The sequence below is a fragment of the Sapajus apella genome, unplaced genomic scaffold (assembly GCF_009761245.1).
Source record: "Sapajus apella isolate SASKATOON/1434 unplaced genomic scaffold, GSC_monkey_1.0 scaffold159, whole genome shotgun sequence".
Classification (NCBI taxonomy): domain Eukaryota; kingdom Metazoa; phylum Chordata; class Mammalia; order Primates; family Cebidae; genus Sapajus; species Sapajus apella.
The window spans coordinates 1,654,979-1,674,688 of record NW_022437099.1 but is presented as its reverse complement, the minus strand read 5'-3'; the positions used below and the strand labels follow the sequence as shown (position 1 = coordinate 1,674,688).

Here is a 19,710-nt window from a genome sequence, read left to right as displayed (position 1 = left end):
AATGAATGAATGAAGGAGGCAGGGGATGTGGAGGATGGGGCAATGGACATCCGAGATGAGCTTCCATCCTTCAGCGTTCAGCTACTGCATATCCTGTGAATGGAGCTCAGTCCACAGGCTGATCTGACATTCAGGTGAGTTCTCTACTCCACTCAGCATTAAGCTCTAAGAAGAAGTGGCAGGGTAAAGATTTGGGTGCAGTGTATACCTCTAAGACCATCTATACAAAGGGCCTCTTCATCCTATTCTGCTGGCAGAAATATCAGACCAGTGAGTTGAGTAATCAATCTTTTCTCTGTTGATTTAGAGCCCAGAGACACTGTGTCATTCAGAGGTGACCTTTTCTGTGAGAGTATGTCTTTCTCCTGCAGTTAACATTGCCCTTGACTTCCATCTCCTCCTGAATCAATTGTGAAGGAGCTTCAAAAAACCTGTTACTCTTTTTTTTTTTTTTTTTTTTTGAGACAGGTTCTCGCTCTATCGCCCAGGCTGGAGTGCAGTGGCACGATCTCGGTTAACTGCAACCTCTGCCTCCCAGGCTCAAGTGATCCTCCTGCCTCAGCCTCATGAGTAGATGAGACCACAGGTATGTGTCACCATGCCTGGCTCATTTTTTGCATTTTTGGTAGAGATGGGGTATCTCCATGTTGCCCAGGCTGGTCTCAAACTCCTGGGCTCAAGTGATGCTCCTTCCTTGGCCTCCTAAAATGCTGGGATCATAGGCGTGAGCCACAATGCCCAGCCTTGTGACCCCCCACTTTTTTTTTTTTTTTTGAGACGAAATCTTGCTCTGTTGCCATGCTGGAGTGCAGTGGCGTGATCTCAGCTCACTGCAACCTCCACCTCCTGGGTTCAAGCGATTCTCCTGCCTCAGTCTCCCTAGTAGCTGGGACTACAGGTGTCTGCCACTGTGCCCAGCTAATTTTTGTATTTTTAGTAGAGATGGAGTTTCACCATGTTGGCCAAGATGGTCTCAATCTCTTGACCTTGTTATCCGCCTGCCTTGGCCTCCCAGTTGTGACTCTTTTTATTCAAAAATTTCAAATGGGCACAATTTTTATCAGTCATGGTTCAACTGGAGAAGCAGAACCACCAAAAAATATATATTTATATACATATATTACATATAAGAATATAATTTTAGATGTTAATTTTAGATATTGTGCAATTATATAATTATGTAATACATGTCAAGAATTGCAGGTCTTGGCCAGGCATGGGGGCTCATGCCTGTAATCCCGCACTTTGGGAGGATGAGGCGGGTTGATCACCTGTGGTCAAGAGTTTGAGACCAGCCTGGCCAGCATGGCAAAACTCTGTCTCTACTAAAAATACAAAAATTAGCTGGGTGTGGTGGCGCACACCTGTAATCCCAGCTACTTGGGAAACTGAGGCAAGAAAATCACTTGAACTTGGGAGGCAGAGGTTGCAGTGAGCCGAGATGGTGCCATTGCACTCTAGCCTAAGTGACAGACCAAGACCCTGTCTCAAAAAAAAAAAAAAAAAAAGAGAGAGAATTACAGGTCTTATGAACTTGTTAGAGCTGGGGAAGAAGTGTCAGGAGAGTGTTGCCTTCATATCTGATCCTGAAGTTGGTGACTGCAGAGCAGTAAGTCACGAAGTGGCAGTTCATGTACAGTCAGGACAGACTGGACCCGATGAGGACAGACTGGAACCTACATTGGTCTCCCACTACCTCTGATTCTGATAAGGAGGGGGTCTTCCACGAAAAGCTGGTGTCCTTTGTCACAGAGAAAAACATATACCTGGTGGACAGGCAAGGGAGTTCACACCATAATTCCAGCACTTTGGGAGGCTGAGGAGGGAGGACTGCTTGAGCCCGGGCATTCCAGACCAGCCTGGGCAACATAGTGAGACTTCATCTCTACAAAAAAATTTAAAAATGAGGTGAGTGGATCGCTTGAGCCTGGGAGGTCAAGGCTGCAATAATCCATGATCATGCTTTTGCACTCTCGCCTGGGCAACAGGAGTGACACCTTATCTGAAAAAAACAAAAACAAAACCTATTCCTGGGGTTTGAGAGCTGAAGGAGGATCCCCTACCAAGGAGGTGAACCAGCAGATGAATGACCACCCAGCACTGACTCCCAAGAGTAAAATACTATGGCTACTGCCTTGTGCCACCTTTCAAGTCCCAGGCAAAATGTCTCATGGCCTACCCTAGCTACTTAACTAAAACCAAAACAAGCTGACATATGAAAAAGCCATCACAGGCCGGGCGCGGTGGCTCAAGCCTGTAATCCCAGCACTTTGGGAGGCCAAGGCGGGTGGATCACGAGGTCAAGAGATCGAGACCATCCTGGTCAGCACGGTGAAACCCCGTCTCTACTAAAAATGCAAAAAATTAGCTGGGCATGGTGGCACGTGCCTGTAATCCCAGCTACTCAGGAGGCTGAGGCAGGAGAATTGCCTGAACCCAGGAGGCGGAGGTTGCGGTGAGCCGAGATCGCGCCATTGCACTCCAGCCTGGGTAACAAGAGCGAAACTCCGTCCCAAAAAAAAAAAAAAAAAAAAAAGAAAAAGCCATCACAAGTAATGCCACAATTTGATAAAGTAAGGCAGCAGGTACACAGGGGTTGTTACGTTGCTTGGTATTCTCCTTACTTTGAAACACTTTATGATTTAAAAATAATTTAAGGGCCAGACACAGCGACTCACACCTGTAATCTTAACACTTTGGGAGGCTGAGGCAGGCAAATCACTTGAGCCCAGGAGTTGGAAACCAGCCTGGCTGACATGAGATGCCCATCTCTCCAGAAAAAAAAAAAAAAAGAGAAGAGAAGAAAAGAAAAAAACTTAGCTGGGGATGGCAGCATGCACCTGTAGTCCAAACTACTCAGGAGGCTGAGGTGGGAGGATCACCTGAGCTGGAGGAGGTCAAGGCTGCAGGAAGCCATGATCATGCCCTTATATGCCGGCCTGGGCAACAGAGCAAGACCCTGTCTCCAAAAACATAATAATTTAAGGTGAATAGATTTACGTTCACTGAATCTATTTTCATTCATTGTAGAGCCTCTAGGAAAACAATGTCAAAATCTATCCCCGCAGCAAAAAATGTTGACTTTTTGAAACCCGTGAAAATGTATGTAAATAGTCTTGCCAGTGAATAAATTAACAGGCCAGGTGGAAACTATCCTGGGGATTCCAATTTCATCTGCCTTCTTAAGTGTTTGCAAAGTAATCCCATACCTTAACATTAGCAGAAGAGACATAAGATAGGTTTTTGCTTGCAATTGGATTCCTGAGTGCTCATTACATAAAATTAAACTGCAGTCATGACACAGAATTAACTATGTAGCTTGTAAACCTGTAAAGATAGACAAGTACTTCCTATCTTCACTGTTTTGCTAGGCTTTGCTTATGAGCTATAAAGAACTACTTTGTAAATACTGCTACTCTTTACTAAGTACTACTACTTAGTAAATAACTACTTACAAAATACTATTTATTATCAGTACTTAGCAAATGCTGAAGTATTTACTGAGTAGCAGTACTTAGCAAATAACTATGACAAAATATTAATTACAGATTTTATGTAATTATGCAGTAGTGCTAAATATTAAAACACTATTTTGTATTAAGCACTATTTTGTATTTACTAAGTACTCCTGCTTAGAAAATACAAAATAGTGCTTAATACAAAATACTAAAATATTTGCTAATTAGTAGTACTTACAAAATAGTATTTACAAAAAAAAGTATTACAAAATCCTACTTCATAGTATTTTGTAAATACAAAAGCATATAAATACTTCATAATGTACAGATGCTGAGGCAAAATACTAGATAATGTTTAAAGTATTTTAGTAATTCATATTAGTCTCAACGACTAAACATATTCACAAAACTGGTTTTTAAAATTTTATTTTTTTATGCTAATCACTGTATTGTTCCAATTTTAGTACACATGCTGCTGAAGCAAACACACAAAACTGGTTTTAAGATCATGTTCTACCAAAGTATGAACTACCCTCCCAAACTATAAGCCAAAATTATAATTAAAAATAGTCAAATTGAAAACCAGAGTGGCAGCCCTATTTTATAAGCAGTTAGGGAAAATAACAGGAGGACTGGTTTTTCAGTTCTGTGACTTGCTGCAATCTAGACCTTTCTTTCTTTCTTTCTTTCTTTTTTTTTTTGAGATAGGGTCTTGGCCTGTCATTCAGACTGGAGTGCAGTGGTGCGATCACAGCTCACTGCAGCCTCCAACTCTGTGGCTCAAGGCATCCTCCTAAATAGCTGGGACTATAGCTGCACCACCACACCCAGCTTTTACATTTTTTGTAGAGACAAGGTCTTGCTATGTTTCCCAAGCTACCCTCAAACTCCTGAGCTCAAATAATTCTCAAATATTGGCCTTCCAAAGTGTTGGGATTACAGGTGTGAGCCACCACACCTGGCTGCAGACTTTCATTTCAAAGTCAATATATATCATTTTGGTGCTGAGAACAAGCTCTTTTGAGGTAGGCGTGTGGTCATCTACAAATTAGATAAAAATAGAGAGGGCAAGCATGAAGATGAAGTTGTTTATATGTTTGTCAGTCCCTTTTCTGGATTGTTATAATTTTCTCTAGAGTTTTGATTTTATTTTGGGTATGTTATACTTAACGTTTTCCCTCAGTACATAAAAATACATACAAATGAGTCAAACAATGAATAAAAATTTTGGGAATAGAATACCATGCCAGGCTTTCATTAATTTGAGTGTAGGACACACTCTTGGCGTGAAAGATTTCTGAAATCAGAATTTATTACTACTTTGGGCTGGGTGTGGTGGCTCGCACCTATAATCCCAGCACTTTGGGAGGCTGAAGTGAGAGGATCACCTGAGGTTGGGAGTTCAAGACCAGCCTAGCCAAACCCCATCTCAAGTAACAATACAAAAATTAACTGGGCATGGTTAATTATAGGTGGGTGCCTATAATCCCAACTACTTGGGAAACTGAGGTTGGAAGATTACTTTAACCTGGGAGGTGGAGGTTGCAGTGAGCTGAGATCATGCCACTGCACACCAGCCTGGGGACAACAGAGCAAGACTGTCTCAAAAAAAAAAAAAAAAAAAAAGAATGTATTACTACTTTGCTTTAGTGATAATAATTGGGTAAACTCTCCATCTCTTTTCATTTTCTTTTATTTATTTATTTAATTTAATTAATTTATTTATTTTTGAGACAGGGTCTTGTTCTGTCACCCAGGTTGGAGAGCAGTGGCGTGATCATCGCTCACTGTGGCCTCAACTTTCAGGCTCAAGGGATCCTCCCACATCAGCTTCCCGAGTAGCTGGGAGGTCTGTGGTGTGCCACCACACCCAGCTAATTTTTAAGTTTTCTTTTTTTGTAGAGACAGGGTCTCCCTATGTTGCCCAGGCTGGTCTTTTTAAAATTTTAATCTTTTTTCCTTCATTTTCTCTAGTTACCATGCTGCACTTTTTTTTTTTTGAGACAGTGTCTCGCTCTGTCACCCAGGCCGCAGTGCAATGGCGTGATCTCAGTTCGCTGTAACCACAGCCTCCTGGATTCAAGCGATTCTCTTGCTTTAACCTCCTCAGTAGCTGGGATTATAGGCATCACAACCATGCCTGGCTAATTTTTGTATTTTTAGTAGAGATGGGTTTCACCCTGTTGGCCAGATTGGTCTCGAACTCCTGACCTCAGGTGATCCGTCCACCTTGGCCTCCCAATGTGCTGGGATTTCAGGCACGAGCCACTGTGCACAGCCCATGCTGCACTTTTATAAAGGCTCCAGTCTTATCTCACTGTTCTGTAATCCTCCCAGCTGGAGGTAACTACTATTAAAATTTTACTATTTCTCCTTTCATTCTTTTTATTGTGAGATACATGTTAAACAGGAAATTTCTATAATAACTAAACTCAGTTAAAAATAAATTTTTTGTTTTCATATTATACTTCCCATCAAAGATTTGGAAACGCTAGTTGTTGTTTTTTTTTTTTTCGAAATGCAAACTTAGAAAAATAGCAACTAAATCAAAAAGTGCTAATTAATGAATATATTCAAATGTACAAAGAGGCCGGACACTGTGGTTCATGCATTTGATCTCTGCACTTTGGGAGGCTGAGGTGGGAGGATCACTTGAGGCCAGGAGTTCCAGACCAGCCCAGGCAACATAGCAAGACCCTGTCTCTACAAAAACATACAGAAATTAGCTGGGTACAGCGGTGACCACTTGTAGTCCCAGCTACTTAAGAGGCTAAGGCAGGAGAATTCACTTGCGCTCGGGAGTTGGAGGCTGCAGTGAGCTATGATTGCATCACTATACTCCAGCCTGGGCAACATAGCAAGACCCCATCTCTAAAATTGCTTTTTCTTTACTTTTCTTTTTCTTTTTTTTTTTTTTTTGAGACAGTCTTGTACTGTCACCTGGGCTGGAGTGCACTGGCCCAATCTCAGCTCACTGCAACTTCCACCTCCCAGGTTCAAGCGATTTTCCTGCCTCAGCCTCCTGAGTAGCTGGGACTACAGGAGCCTGCCACCATGCCCAGCTAGTTTTTTGTATTTTTTTAGTAGAGACTGGGTTGCGCTGTGTTGGTTAGGCTGGTCTTGAATTCCTGACCTTGTGATCCACCCACCTCAGCCTCCCAAAGTGCTGGGATTACAGGCGTGAGCCACCTCGCCTGGCCTAAATTTTTTTTCTAATGCCCAAACAGTTTTACTTGCATGCACAGGTGGAATGAATCCCTCCTCAACCCCACCAGTGCGTACCCAGAATCCAAATAATATAATTAAAATTCGATATGAGTAAAGACCAAGATTATTAGGTTTCATGTAAGCATACCACCTGGCACTTCTGAGTGTTAAATAGATATAGTGCTTCTTTATTGCTACTAACTGTCTGTTGACAGACATTCTGAAATGAAGTCCCTAAGATCAGGTTGGAAGAATGAAAAAGTAGTGTACTATTATTTGAAATGGACAATAATAATTGTCCATTTGAATTGTACTTTTGAAACAGTAGAATGGATAACACTTATGAATAACCAACTATAATTCTTGCTATGGAAAATCCGGCTGGATGCAGTGGTTCATGCCTGTAATCCCAGCATTTTGAGAGGCCCAAGGTGGGTGGATCACTTGAGACCAGGAGTTTGAGACCAGCCTGGTCAACATGGCAAAATCCCATATCTATAAAAAAATACAAAAATTAGCTGGGCATGGTGGCACACACCTGTAATCCCAGCTACTCCAGAGGCTGATGTGAGAGAATTGCTTGAACTTTGGAGGCAGAGGTTACAGTGAGCCGAGATCGTGCCACTGTAGTCCAGCCTGGGCAACAGAGTAAGATTCTATCTCAAAAAAAAAAAAAAAAAGGGCTGGGCGCGGTGGCTCAAGCCTGTAATCCCAGCACTTTGGGAGGCCGAGGCGGGTGGATCACAAGGTCAAGAGATCGAGACCATCCTGGTCAACATGGTGAAACCCCGTCTCTACTAAAACTACAAAAAATTAGCTGGGCATGGTGGTGCGTGTCTGTAATCCCAGCTACTCAGGAGGCTGAGGCAGGAGAATTGCCTGAACCCAGGAGGCGGAGGTTGCGGTGAGCCACGATCGCGCCATCGCACTCCAGCCTGGGTAACAAGAGTGAAACTCCGTCTCAAAAAAAAAAAAAAAAAAAAAAAAAAAAAAGTCACTGTGCTGAGAGTGACACTGTAAAAAAAAAAAAAACAAAGTTTGTCCCTGTCCCCCTAAAGACATCTTGAGGCCCCCTACTAGTATGTGTCCCGTACTTTGAGAAACTGCATTTAACATGACCCTCTGAAAAACAGAGGTTCAAAAGCTACTCAGCTAGTTAGCGTGCCAGAAGCAATCTGAAGAGCCCCAAGGCCTCCTGTGAGCTGGATGGTTCAGTAAAAAGTGTGAGCTTTTATACAAGCGCTCCAGAAAATGCCCTGATTGTTCCCAACAGTCCTCAACTCACAGTGTTAGCCCAAGAGAAGAACTTTAATGTGCCACCTGGAAACCAGCCTGGTGAGAATTTCCTGGCTGAAGACTGCCCAGCCTTCATGACAGCCCTGTAACAGAACCCCAGAGGCTAGCCTCAAATGCGAAGACAAGTCTAGGCGTGCTGGGCTCAGGTGGATCTCCTAAGAGCCAGGAAACCCGTGGCTGAGAAGGAGAAGAGGGAGGTGTCAGAGGGTTGGGTGAGAGCAGGTGAGCCTTTCTGAGAGCGTCTTTCTTTTTCTCTCTCTCTCTCTTTTTGAGAGCTTGTTTCTCTAAGAAGATGGCTGGGCACGGTGGCGCATGCCTCCGATTGGGTTAGAATCCCAGCACTTTGGGAGGCTGAGGCAGGCGAATCACCTGAGGTCAGGAGTTCGAGACCAGCCTGGCCAACATGGTGAAACCCTGTCTCTACTAAAAATACAAAAAGTAGCCGGGCATGGTGGCGGGCACCTGTAATTCCAGCTACTCGGGAGGGTGAGGCAGGAGAATCGTTTGAACCTGGGGGGTGGAGGTTGCAGTGAGCTGAGATCATGCCACCTCACTCTAGCTTGGGTGGCAGAGTGAGACTCAGTCTCAAAAAGAAAAAAAAAGAAAAACGACTTGAAAATGTGTTTGTTGTGGCTCACACCTGTAATCCCAGCAATTTGGGAGGCTGAAGTGGGAGGACTGCTTGAGACCAGCAGTTCCAAACCAGCCTGGGCAATATAGTAAGACCCCACCCCTCCCCCGCCACCCCACCATCCCTAATAAACAATAAAAAGCAGGGCGTGGTGGCTCACACCTGTAATCCCAGCACTTTGGGAGGCCGAGGTGGGAGGCTTGCTTGAGCCCAGGAGTTTGAGATCAGCCTAAGCAACATACTGAGACCTCACCTGTGCCAAAAATACAAAAGTTAGCTGGCTATGGTGGTGCATGCCTGTAGTCCCAGCGACTCAGGAAGCTGAGGTAGGAGGATGGTTTGAATCCAGGAGGCAGAGGCTGCAGTGAGCTGAGATCCTGCCACTACACTCTAGCCTGGGCAACAGAGAGCCAGACCTTGTCTCTAAATAAATAAATAATAAAGAGGAAATGGATCCATTTGTACTAACCTGGAATCGCAAGTTTCTTCTTAGCTTTATAGACCGCTCAGGACACATACTTTGTCTTGTCTTGTATCTTTTGCTTTTAATTAAAAGCCAAGTGGCTTTCTAACACATGGCAGAAAACGCATCGGTAAGAGTGACTAGCTGGGTGCGGTGGCTCACGCCTGTAATCCCAGCACTTTGGGAGGCCAAGGTGGTGGATCACTTGAGGTCAGGAGTTTGAGACCTGTCTGGCCAACATGGTGAAACCTCATCTCTAATAAACATACAAAAATTAGCCAGGTGTGGTGGTGCCTGCCTATAGTCCCAGCTACTCAAGAGGCTAAGGCAGGACAACGGCTTGAACCTGGAAGGCAGAGGTTGCAGTGAGCTGAGATCGTGCCACTGCACTCCAGCCTGGGCAATAGAGTAAGACTCCGACTCAAAAAAAAATTTTTTTTTCTATTAATTTTAGAGTCAGAAGATTTGCTGAGAAAAATCCTAGCCTGACAATGACATTTATTTGTGACTTTCAAGAAACACAACAAAAAAACCCTCTAAAACCTGATTTCCTTGTTCATGCAAGCATAATACCAGTGTGGCCCACTCCGAGCTTGATGGGACAGAAATCTTGGTCCCCAGCTTGCTTGAGTGTCGTGCTGAGAAAAAACACGCCCACACATCAGCAGATGATGAGAAGCCTGTCTTTATTGGATGATTTTTAGAGGCATTGCCTTTGGGGACTGGGGTGGGGGTGCTTACAGAAGTCATCAGGGCATATCCACCACCAAAAAAGTCATGAATGACTCTCTCATTACCTCACTAAAACAATGAGCAAACCGCAGAAGGTTTTCAGGGAAAATTAACAAATTAGGTAGGGGTAGGATGCGGGGTTCCCCATTCCCAGGGTTTTGGAATCCTTCCAGGTGATTATACCTTTCTCTCTTTTCTCCATAGACTGGGGCTTTTAAGAATGCACCATTTCCTGGAATTCTAGAACAGAAGAGGTGAGAACAGGGTCAGTGGAGGTGGCTTGGTTCTTTACAGACATGCCGTGGTCAATGAGAATTCCAGAGGCCTGGCGCAGTTGCTCATGCCTATAATCCCAGCACTTTCAGAGGCCGAGGTGGGTGGATCACCTGAGGTCGGGAGCTGGAGACCAGCCTGGCCAATGTGGAGAAACTCTGTCTCTACTAAAAATACAAAATTAGCCGGATGTGGTGGCGCATTCCTGTAATCCTAGCTACTCGGGAGACTGAAGCAGGAGAATTGCTTGAATTCAGGAGGTGGAGGTTGCAGTGAGCTGAGATCAGGCCACTGCACTCCAGCCTGGGCGACCAGAGCAAGACTCTGTCTCAAAAAAAAAAAAAAAAAAGAAATCGGGTGGGGGATTTACAAAGAGGAAAGGAAGGGAAGAAAATTGTCAGATGATGGGCATGGCACCCCTTGGAGGGCACAAAAGAAAGAAAAATGTGGGTATCAATGACTACATCTCGAGGGAGTCCAAAGTGTTCCATTTCTCTGCACATTCTTTTTTTTTTTTTTTTTGAGATGGGGTTTTTCTTTTGTCCAACGGATCTTGGCTCACTGCAACCTCCACCTCTCAGGTTCAAGAGATTCTCCGGCCTCAGCCTCCCGAGTAGCTGGGATTACAGGCATGCACCACCATACCTGGCTAATTTTGTATTTTTAGTGGAGATGGGGTTTCTCCATGTTGGTTAGACTGGTCTCAAACTCCCGACCTCAGGTGATCTGCCTGCCTTGACCTCCCAAAGTGCTGGGATTACAGGTGTAAGCCACCACAGCTGGCCTGCATAATCTTTTGTAATAAACATCTTCAGCTTTGTAATAGAAGCCTTTGAATTAGAATTTGTCAAGCCTATAATTTCTCCCTGACAATGAATGAATTCAGTGTAATTACCTGTGACCATTTGTGAACATTTAACTTTTTGTCCGATCAGTTTCAGACAGAAAAGGGAGATTTTCTCTCTCTATTCTGTAGCTGGGTATTGCATTTTTAGGACACATTTGACAGGGTGGGACTTTAAACTGACTTTCCTCGATTGAACCTACCTACAAAAGTTTCTGTTACTAAAAGAAGGATAATAATAATAAGATATGGATGTTACAGATTAAATAAAAAACTGGGGATTTGCTTTATATTTCATGGTAAACTTTGTCTATTTGAAAATCTTTTGTGGTATGTTTATCTTTTAAAAATACAAAAATTTTTTTTTTGAGACAGTTTTGCTCTTGTTGCCCAGGCTGGAGTGCAATGGTGTGATCTTGGCTCACTGCAACCTCTGCCTCCCAGGTTCAAGTCAAGTGATTCTCCTACGTCAGCCTCCCGAGTAGCTGGGATTACAGGCTCCCACCACCATGCCTTGCTAATTTTTTGTATTTTTAATAGAGATGAGGTTTCACCATGTTGGTCAGGCTGGTCTTGAACTCCAGCCTTGGCCTCCCAAAGTGCTGGGATTACAGGCATGAGCCACCACGCTCAGCCCGTGGTTGTGTTTAAATAAGTCAATTTCCCCTTACCTAATCTGTTTTTATGAGCTATCTATATACTCTGCATTAACTCCCATGTAGTAAGTGATAGTGGTGTAATTTTGAACAGCTTTTTTTAAATAAATATCTAATGTAGCAGTTTTAAATTTCAAATTAGCACCACCAGAAGGACCACCATACGTTCTCCTGAGTTGGCAGGCACAAAGTAGCTAAAAAGCACGCTAGCAACATGACAAAATCAAGTGAAAATAGTCCTACAGCTGTGCTAGTGTCTTCTAAAGCTCAAACCTAGGATTTTGCCTATGGAAGACTCAATAAATGAGGTTGGCTTATTTGTTCTCTATTTAATATTATCCGCTTGGCAGGCCAATGTCCAGTAAAATATGTTTGTTTAAACCCTTGAAAACGAAGAGACCTCTCTACACAAGCCAATGGACTCTGGTATGAGGATGTAAATCTGTCCCTTATTTGGAGGGGTTCAAACCCCACTGGTGGAAATTCCTTGTGTTACGTGCAAGGTGCATTACAGTACCTTGGAAAAAATTGACCAGGTGGCTAGCTAGTCCCCTGGTCAGGTGAAGGGTATTTTGGAGCTCATAGGCAATGACACTTCGACCAGCTTCTATAGTACCTACTGAGCATTATGTGAGGGTTTTTACACACATCATTTGCATCCTTACTTCAGTCCCATTTTACAGATGGGAAGACTGAGGCTCGCTAAGGTTAAGAAAGGGAGATTTTAAGCCACATCAGTTTAATCTCACAGCCCAAGCCCCCATGGATGCTCTCTGAGCTAGAGTGTTTTTTTTTTTTTTTTTTTCTGAGACAGAGTCTTACTCTGTCACCCAGGCTGGAGTGCAGTTGTATGGTTTTGGCTCATGGCAACCTCCACCTCCCGGGTTCAAGTGATTCTCCTGCCTCAGCCTCTCGAGTAGCTGGGACTACAGGCATGCACCACCACGTCCAGCTAATTTTTGTATTTTTAATAGAGAAGGGGTTTCACCGTATTGGCCAGGATGGTCTCAATCTCTTGACCCCGTGATCCACCTGCCTCAGCCTCCCACAGTGCTGGGATTACAGGCGTGAGCCACTTCGCCTGGCCTAAAGTGTGTTATGCTACATACAGGTATGGACATACCCTCTGCCCCAATCTTTCCATCTCCGTCATTATCCGCAGCTGCCATCAAGGACTTGGTTTCTGACTCGGTCAGTTCTCTGGCACCACTCTCAAACTTCTGGAGGAAAAACCTACAAGATGATAAAGATCAATGGGGAAAGATTATGCATCTCTGTGTTTACATTTTTTTTCCCTTTAAGCAAATCATCTGTTTCCAGCACTTGCAATAATTAGCTGAGGTCTTAGCAAGCAAAGGTTTTCTTAAGCTGTAGAAACCCATGGTGGGCATTTCATCTTTAAGGTTATTTATTTATTTATTTTGACAGGATCTTGCTCTGTCACCCAGGCTGAAATGCAGTGATGCCATCATGGCTCACTGCAGCCTCAACTTCCTGGGCTCAATCAATCCTTCTGTCTCAGCCTCCAGAGTAGCAGGAACTACAGGCGCACCCCACCCTGCCCCGCTAACAATTGTATTTTCTGTCGAGATGAGGTTTTGTCATGTTGCTCAGACTGGTCTTAAACTCCTGGACTGGCTCAAGCAATCTGCCCGTCTCAGCCTCCCAAAGGGCTGGGATTGTAGGTGTGAGCCACTGCGCCTGGCCCTTTTTTAAGCTTTTGGTGTCATTCATTCATTCATCATTTATTTGAGATAGGGTTTTTTTCTGTCACTCAGGCTGGATGATCTCGGCTCACTGCAACCTCTGCCTCCCGATTTCAAGCAATTCTCATGCCTTAGTCTTCAAGTAGCTGGAATTACAGGTGTGAGCCATTACATTTGTCCATGTTTTTAGTTTTTTAAAGTCCAATTGCCAAAGGAGATACTTTAAAGAATCTTTGCAGCTGGGTGCCGTGGCTCACACCTGTAATCCCAGTACTTTGGGAGGCCAAGGCAGGTGAATCACTCGAAGCCAGGAGTTTGAGACCAGCCTGGGCAATATGATGAACCCGTCTCTACTCAAAATATGAAAATTAGCTGGACGTGGTGGGATGCATCTGTAATCCCAGCTACTCAGGAGACTAAGGCGTGAGAATTGCTTGAGCCAAGATCACACCATTGCACTCCAGTCTGGGCAATAGAGCAAGACCCTGTCTCAAAAAAACAATAAATAAATAAAAGAAGAATCTTTGCACCTGCAGTCTTCACTGCCATGTTGAGTGCTTTGCATGGGTAGATGTGTGATCAACCGACTCATGTCCTTTGCTTTAATGATTCTTGACCGAATGACCAACACCGAGGCTGGCCATTGAAGAAATACCGAACAACCTGGCCCCCACTGTACCCCAGACTCACCCAGCAGTGCTGGGTACCAGGCAGACTCAGGACAAAGCTTACTTCAGCTCTTCTTCATCCAGGTACCCGCTCTGGTCATTGTCTATGAACCGGAAAACATCCTTCACCTGACTGGCTGACATCTTGGAGAGGCCTGATGTCTGGAAGAATTTTTGGGGTTCAAAAGTGTCTGGGTCTGAAGAATAGAGAAAGGGTTATTCTGACACTCAATGGATCACATTCTATATTGGGGTCAAGGTTCTGAAAACACAGATGATTAAAAATACTTCTACAATATCCCTGAGCTACAGGGATACTCAACTGCCCCAAGATTTTGGGACAGCCAAGACTTGATGGCTCTGTGACAGCCTCCCCTGTCCCCACTACCCCAGCCTTCCCTCCTCCACTTGGTTTTGTCCATTTCCCTTTTCCTTTCTCCTCTCCTCTGCACCTCTCCCTCCCCCTAGCCCATTTCACAGGCTGTGTATCCAAGTCCCCAACATCGCTGGTCTAATTGGTAGGAGAACATGCAGTCACTGGAGTCCAACAGGCTAAATGGCCATCAGCGATTTTTTTTCTTTTCTTTTTTTTTTTTTTTTTTTTGAGATAGAGTCTGGCTGTGTCGCCAGGCTGGAGTGCAGTGGCGCAGTCTCGGCTCACTACAACCTCTGCCTCCAGCATTCAAGTGATTCTCCTGCCTCAGCTTCCAGAGAGTAGCTGGGACTACAGGCAGGCGCCACCATGCCCAACTAATCCTTCTGTTTTTAGTAGAGACGGGGTTTCACCATCTTGGCCCAGGTGGTCTCAATCTTTTGACCCAGTGATCCACCTGCCTTGGCCTCCCAAAATGCTGGGATTACAGGTGTGAACCACTACGCCCGGCCAATTTCTTTTTTCTTTGAGACAGAGTCTCACTGTGTCACCCAGGCTGGAGTGCAGTGGCGAGATCTCAGTTTACTGCAACCTCCACCTCCCAGGTTCAAGTGATTCTTCTGCCTCAGCCTCCCAAGTAGCTGGGATTACAGGCATGCTGCATCACCATGCCTGGCTCATTTTTGTATTTTTAATAGAGACAAGGTTTTGCTGTGTTGGCCAGGTTGGTCTTGAACTTCTGACCTCAAGTGATCCACCAGCTTCCAAAGTGCTGGGATTACAGGCATGAGCCACCACATGTGGCCCTTCAGTGATTTCTTGCTTTCACCTTTAGTAAGGTTTTGTCTTACAGAAGTGTAATCATATGCTCAGATTCCAGATCTCTATAATTTTATTTACCTAATAAATAGCAGTTTTCTTCTCCAATTTCATGAATTTTCCAGCCACGCTCACATTTTTACTGTTATTTATTTATTTAGAGACAGAGTCTCACTCTGAGGCTGGAGTGCAGTGTAGCGATCATAGCTCACCACAGCCTCAACCCCCTGGGCCTAAATGATCCTCCTCCCTCAGCCTCCCGAGTTGCTGGGACCACAGGTGCATGCCACCATGCCCTGCTAATTTATTTTTATTTTGTAGAGATGGAGTCTTGCTATGTTGCCCAGGCTGGTCTCAAACTCCTAGGCTCAAACAATCCTCTCACATTGGCCTCCAAAAAGTGATGGGATTACAGATGTGAGCCACCATGCCTGACCTACATTTTTTTTTTTTTTTGAGACAGAATCTTGCTCTGTTGCCCAGGCTGGAGTGCAGTGGCACAATCTCGGCTCACTACCACCTCCACCTCCCTGGTTCAAGCAATGCTCCTGCCTCAGCCTCCCGAGTAGGTGGGATTACAGGTGCCTGCCACCAAGCCCATCTAATTTTTGTATTTTTAGTAGAGACAGGGTTTCACCATCTTGGCTAGGCTGGTCTTGAACTCCTGACCTCATGATCTACCTGTGCTGGCCTCTCAAAGTGCTGGGATTACAGGTGTGAGCTACCGTGCCCCACTGCCTACCTACATTTTGATTTTTTGTTGCTTCGTTGGAGGTGCAAAGGTGTGAGGAAACCCAGCCCTGCCCACTTCCCTCTACCTTGGCATTCCCGCAGGGCTGCCGCGATGTCCTCAGCACTGAGCACGTCCGTGATGCTCATTTTCCACCTGGTCACACGGAATAAACGAGGTACGATAAGCCACAAACAGGAACGTGCACACCAGGGGGAACACGCCTTCCCAGGCCCACTGAAACTGTATGCTTCCCTAGATTTTTTTTTTTTTTAATTGAAACGGAGTCTCACTCTGTTGCCCAGTTTTGAGTGCAGTGGTGCGATCTCGGCTCACTGCAACTTCTGCCTCCTGGGCTCAATCTCCTGCCTCAGTCTTCCGAGTAGCTGGAATTACAGGTGCGTGCCACCACGCCTGGCTAATTTTTGTATTTTTAGTATAGGCAGGGTTTCACCATGTTGGTCGGGCTTGTCTTGAACTCCTCACCTCAGGTAATCTGCCCACCTTAGCCTCCCAAAGTGCTGGGATTACAGGCATAAGCCACTGCACCCAGCTGTATAGGCTTTTTAAGATGTGATAAGCATTGTTTTGTATTAAGTGACCAGAGTATCCAAATTAAAACCAGATACCTAAAAGACCCCAGCTCCTTTTGTCTCAGAGCCTTCCCTTAAATATATGCCAAAAATGAAAAAAAAAAAAAACCTAAAACATGACCCAAAGAATGATTCAATTGTTTTCTTATAAAAATTATATTTATATAATCAGTCATTTACATAGGCAGCTATAAACCATGTTACAAATACACTGGCATTTTCCTACACCAGCCTGAGAGATGTAATGTTGCAAATCCCACCAAAGGATACAGTTTGGACTGCATGCAGACGTTTTGCAGAAGAAGGCATGCTATCTGTCCTGAAAGGTGGGAGCCAGAAGAATGAAAAGCCATCTCCCAGAGACTAAAATCCATTCCGGTGTCAAAGCCATGGGAAAAGAGGAGTCTAAGCACCTAAGCATGCAGGAGCCTAATAGGAATACATGCAATGAAGAAGAGTCTGGGGTCTGGTGGGCCCACCAGTTACTCACCGTTTTAGGTTTTCCCCCAAGAAGAATCGGGAAAAAGAGTTGAAGGAGCAAAACAACAGATGTGCTTTTGCTACCTGACTGACCTACCTTATATAGGCTAGAAAAAGTGATAGTTAAAACCTCTTAGATTTCCTTTGCAAGGATCAAGTGGATGTAGCTCAAATGTCTTGTCTTACTCATGAAACCTCTTTTTTTTCTTCTTCTTCTATTTATATCTCAAGGGAATGTGGGTGGGAACAGCCAATGGTAAAAAAAAAAAAAAAAAAAAAAAAGACGCCTCCACAAACCTTAACTAAGGTTTCAATTCTGCAAACGAACCCTGTTGGTAAAGTGTGGAGAAGGTTCTAGAAGCCTGGTAAGGTGGAGATGGTGGCCTGAACTAAGAAAAACACATAAAGGGGTGCTCTGCAAGCTGAAAAGGCCCCCCAGATGTTAGCGGCTACCGTTTGAGGCAGGCCTGTTTTCAGCTTTGGAAACTGTGGATATGTAAAGGTGACCTCAATCCGGAGTTGACAGACTCAGCGCCATTGTCACTAAGTGCACACGTAGGACTATCTGGCACACGAGATAGGGCTAAGTTATGTGATTTTTCCTACAAAAGTCTTGACTTTGACATTTCCCAACTATACCATAAATTGCACACACTCAAAAGGCAAAAAGGAGGAAATCAAACCACCATTCCCAACCCCTAAAACTAACATTTTCAGAAAAAAATATGATGAGGCTGAGGCCAGGACTAGGGACCTCAAGTATTTGTTTTTGTTTTTGTTTTTGTTTTTGAGACAGGGTCTTGCTCTGTTGCCCAGGCTGGAGTACAGTGGCATGATCTTGGCTCACTGCAGCCTTGACCTCCCAAGCTCAAGTAATGCTCCCACCTCAGTCTCCCAAGTAGCTGATTCTACAGGCATACACCACCACGCCTGGCTAATGTTTTAAATATACATATTTTTTGGAGACACAGGGTTTTTGCCTTGTTGCCAAGGCTGGTCTCAAACTCCTGGGCTCAAGGAATTTTCCCACCTCAGTCTCCCAGTTGCTGGGATTACAGGTGTGAACCACCTCTCCTGGCCCCCACCTTTTTTTTTTTTTTTTTGAGATGGAGTCTCACTGTCTCACCCAGGCTGGAGTGCAATGGCACGATCTCCGCTCACTGCAATCTCTGCCTCCCAGGTTCAAGTGATTCTTCTGCCTCAGCCTTCAGGAGGCCCAGGAGGGTTGATCATGGGGTCAGGAGTTCAAGACCAGCCTGGCCAAGACAGTGAAACCCCACCTCTACTAAAAATTTAAAAATTACCTTGGTGTGGTGGTGGGTGCCTGTAATCCCAGCTACTCGGGAGGCCGAAGCAGAGAATTGCTTGTACCCAGGAGGCAGAGTTTGCAGCAAGCCAAGATTATGCCATGCCAAGATTGCGCCATTGCACTCCAGCCTGGGTGACAGAGCGAGACTCAGTCTCAAAAAAGAGAGTTTGATTACTTTATCTAGGGGCATCACATAAGTGGAATCACATAGCATTTGTCTTTTTCAGACTGGCTTATTTCACTGAGTATAATGTCCTCAAGCTTCATCCATGTTGTAGCATGTGTCAGGATCGCCTTCTTTTTCTTCTTCTTCTTCTTCTTTTTTTTTTTTTGAGAAGAAGTCTTACTCTGTCACCCAGGCTGGAGTGCAGTGGCTTGATCTTGGCTCACTGCAACCTCCACCTCCCAGGTTCAAGCGATTCTCCTTGGGTGCATACCATCCTGGTAGGAGAATATATTTGGGTCAAAGTAAAGATTCCCACTGCGGTCAGGTGTGGTGGCTCACGCCTGTAATCCCAGCACTTTGGGAGGCCAAGGCGGGCAGATCATGAGGTCAGGAGTTTGAGACCAGCCAGACCAATGTGGTGAAACCCTATCTCTACTTAAAAATATAAAAATTAGCTGGGTAATCGCAGCTACTTAAGAGGCTGAGGCAGGAGAATTGCTTGAACCCAGGAGGTGGAGGTTGCAGTGAGCCGAGATGGTGCCGCTGCACTCCAGCCTGGGTGACAGAGCAAGACTCTGCCTCAAAATAATAAAGAAGATGCCCACTGTTTTACCCAGGGTACAGTCTGAGGTCTCGCTCTAGATATCCTGAATTGTCTACCTCTAAGCCGCTGTATGTTTCTGATTGTAACATGGGATTTATTTTTGCACTTTTTTAAAACTGAAGCCCAGGCAGGGAGGCTCGAGCCTGTAATCCTAGCACTTTGGGAAGTCGAGGAGGGGCGGATCACGTGAGTCCAGGAGTTTGAGACCAGCCTGGGCAACATTGTGAGGCCCCCATTTCTACACACGCACACACACACACACACACACACACACACACACACACAAACGCAAAAAACCATTAGCCGGGTGTGGTGGTGTGTGCCTGTAGTCCCAGCATCCCAGGAAGCTGAGCTGGGAGGACTGCCTGAGCCTAGGAGGTCAAGACTCCAGTGAGCCAAGATCATGCCACTGCACTCCAGCCGGGGCAACAAGAGCAAAACTCCATCTCAAAAACAAACACAAATAAAAAGCAAACAAAAAACTTGAATCTAGCTTTTAAAAAGGAGATCTTAGGCCAGGCGTGGCAGTGGACAGTTTCAGGGATACCTGCAGCCTCTCTTAAATGACCAACCCTTCAGCCAGCACCCTATCTCTCTTGTCCACATTTTATTCCCCAGGTGCCTAGCACAGGACTGACCTAGGTTTAGACATTTAGCAGTTATTTGATGAATGAATAAATAAAAATAGCAAATAGAAGTTGA

General features: G+C 44.8%; 1 protein-coding gene across 1 annotated transcript; it reads right to left on the bottom strand.

The window, feature by feature from the left end:
- Window positions 1–9,722: 9,722 nt before the first annotated feature.
- Window positions 9,723–17,156, bottom strand: LOC116541982 (putative oncomodulin-2). The gene is made up of 5 exons (XM_032266537.1): window positions 16,940–17,156; window positions 15,945–16,012; window positions 13,999–14,131; window positions 12,684–12,793; window positions 9,723–10,027 (listed from the first exon to the last, which is right to left on the bottom strand). Exons 2-5 carry the CDS (start codon window positions 16,003–16,005, stop codon window positions 10,002–10,004), a joined length of 330 nt encoding a protein of 109 aa, XP_032122428.1. The 5' UTR covers window positions 16,006–16,012; window positions 16,940–17,156; the 3' UTR covers window positions 9,723–10,001.
- Window positions 17,157–19,710: the final 2,554 nt, after the last annotated feature.

Excerpts from the sequence above, each read along its gene's own strand:
- LOC116541982 (XM_032266537.1), bottom strand. The coding sequence starts at position 16,005 with ATGAGCATCACGGACGTGCTCAGTGCTGAGGACATCGCGGCAGCCCTG. Across the intron at positions 14,132-15,944 it reads AGCCCTGCGGGAATGCCAAG|ACCCAGACACTTTTGAACCC; the intron begins GTAGAGGGAAGT and ends TCTATTCTTCAG. Across the intron at positions 12,794-13,998 it reads CTGGATGAAGAAGAGCTGAA|GTTTTTCCTCCAGAAGTTTG; the intron begins GTAAGCTTTGTC and ends ATCATCTTGTAG.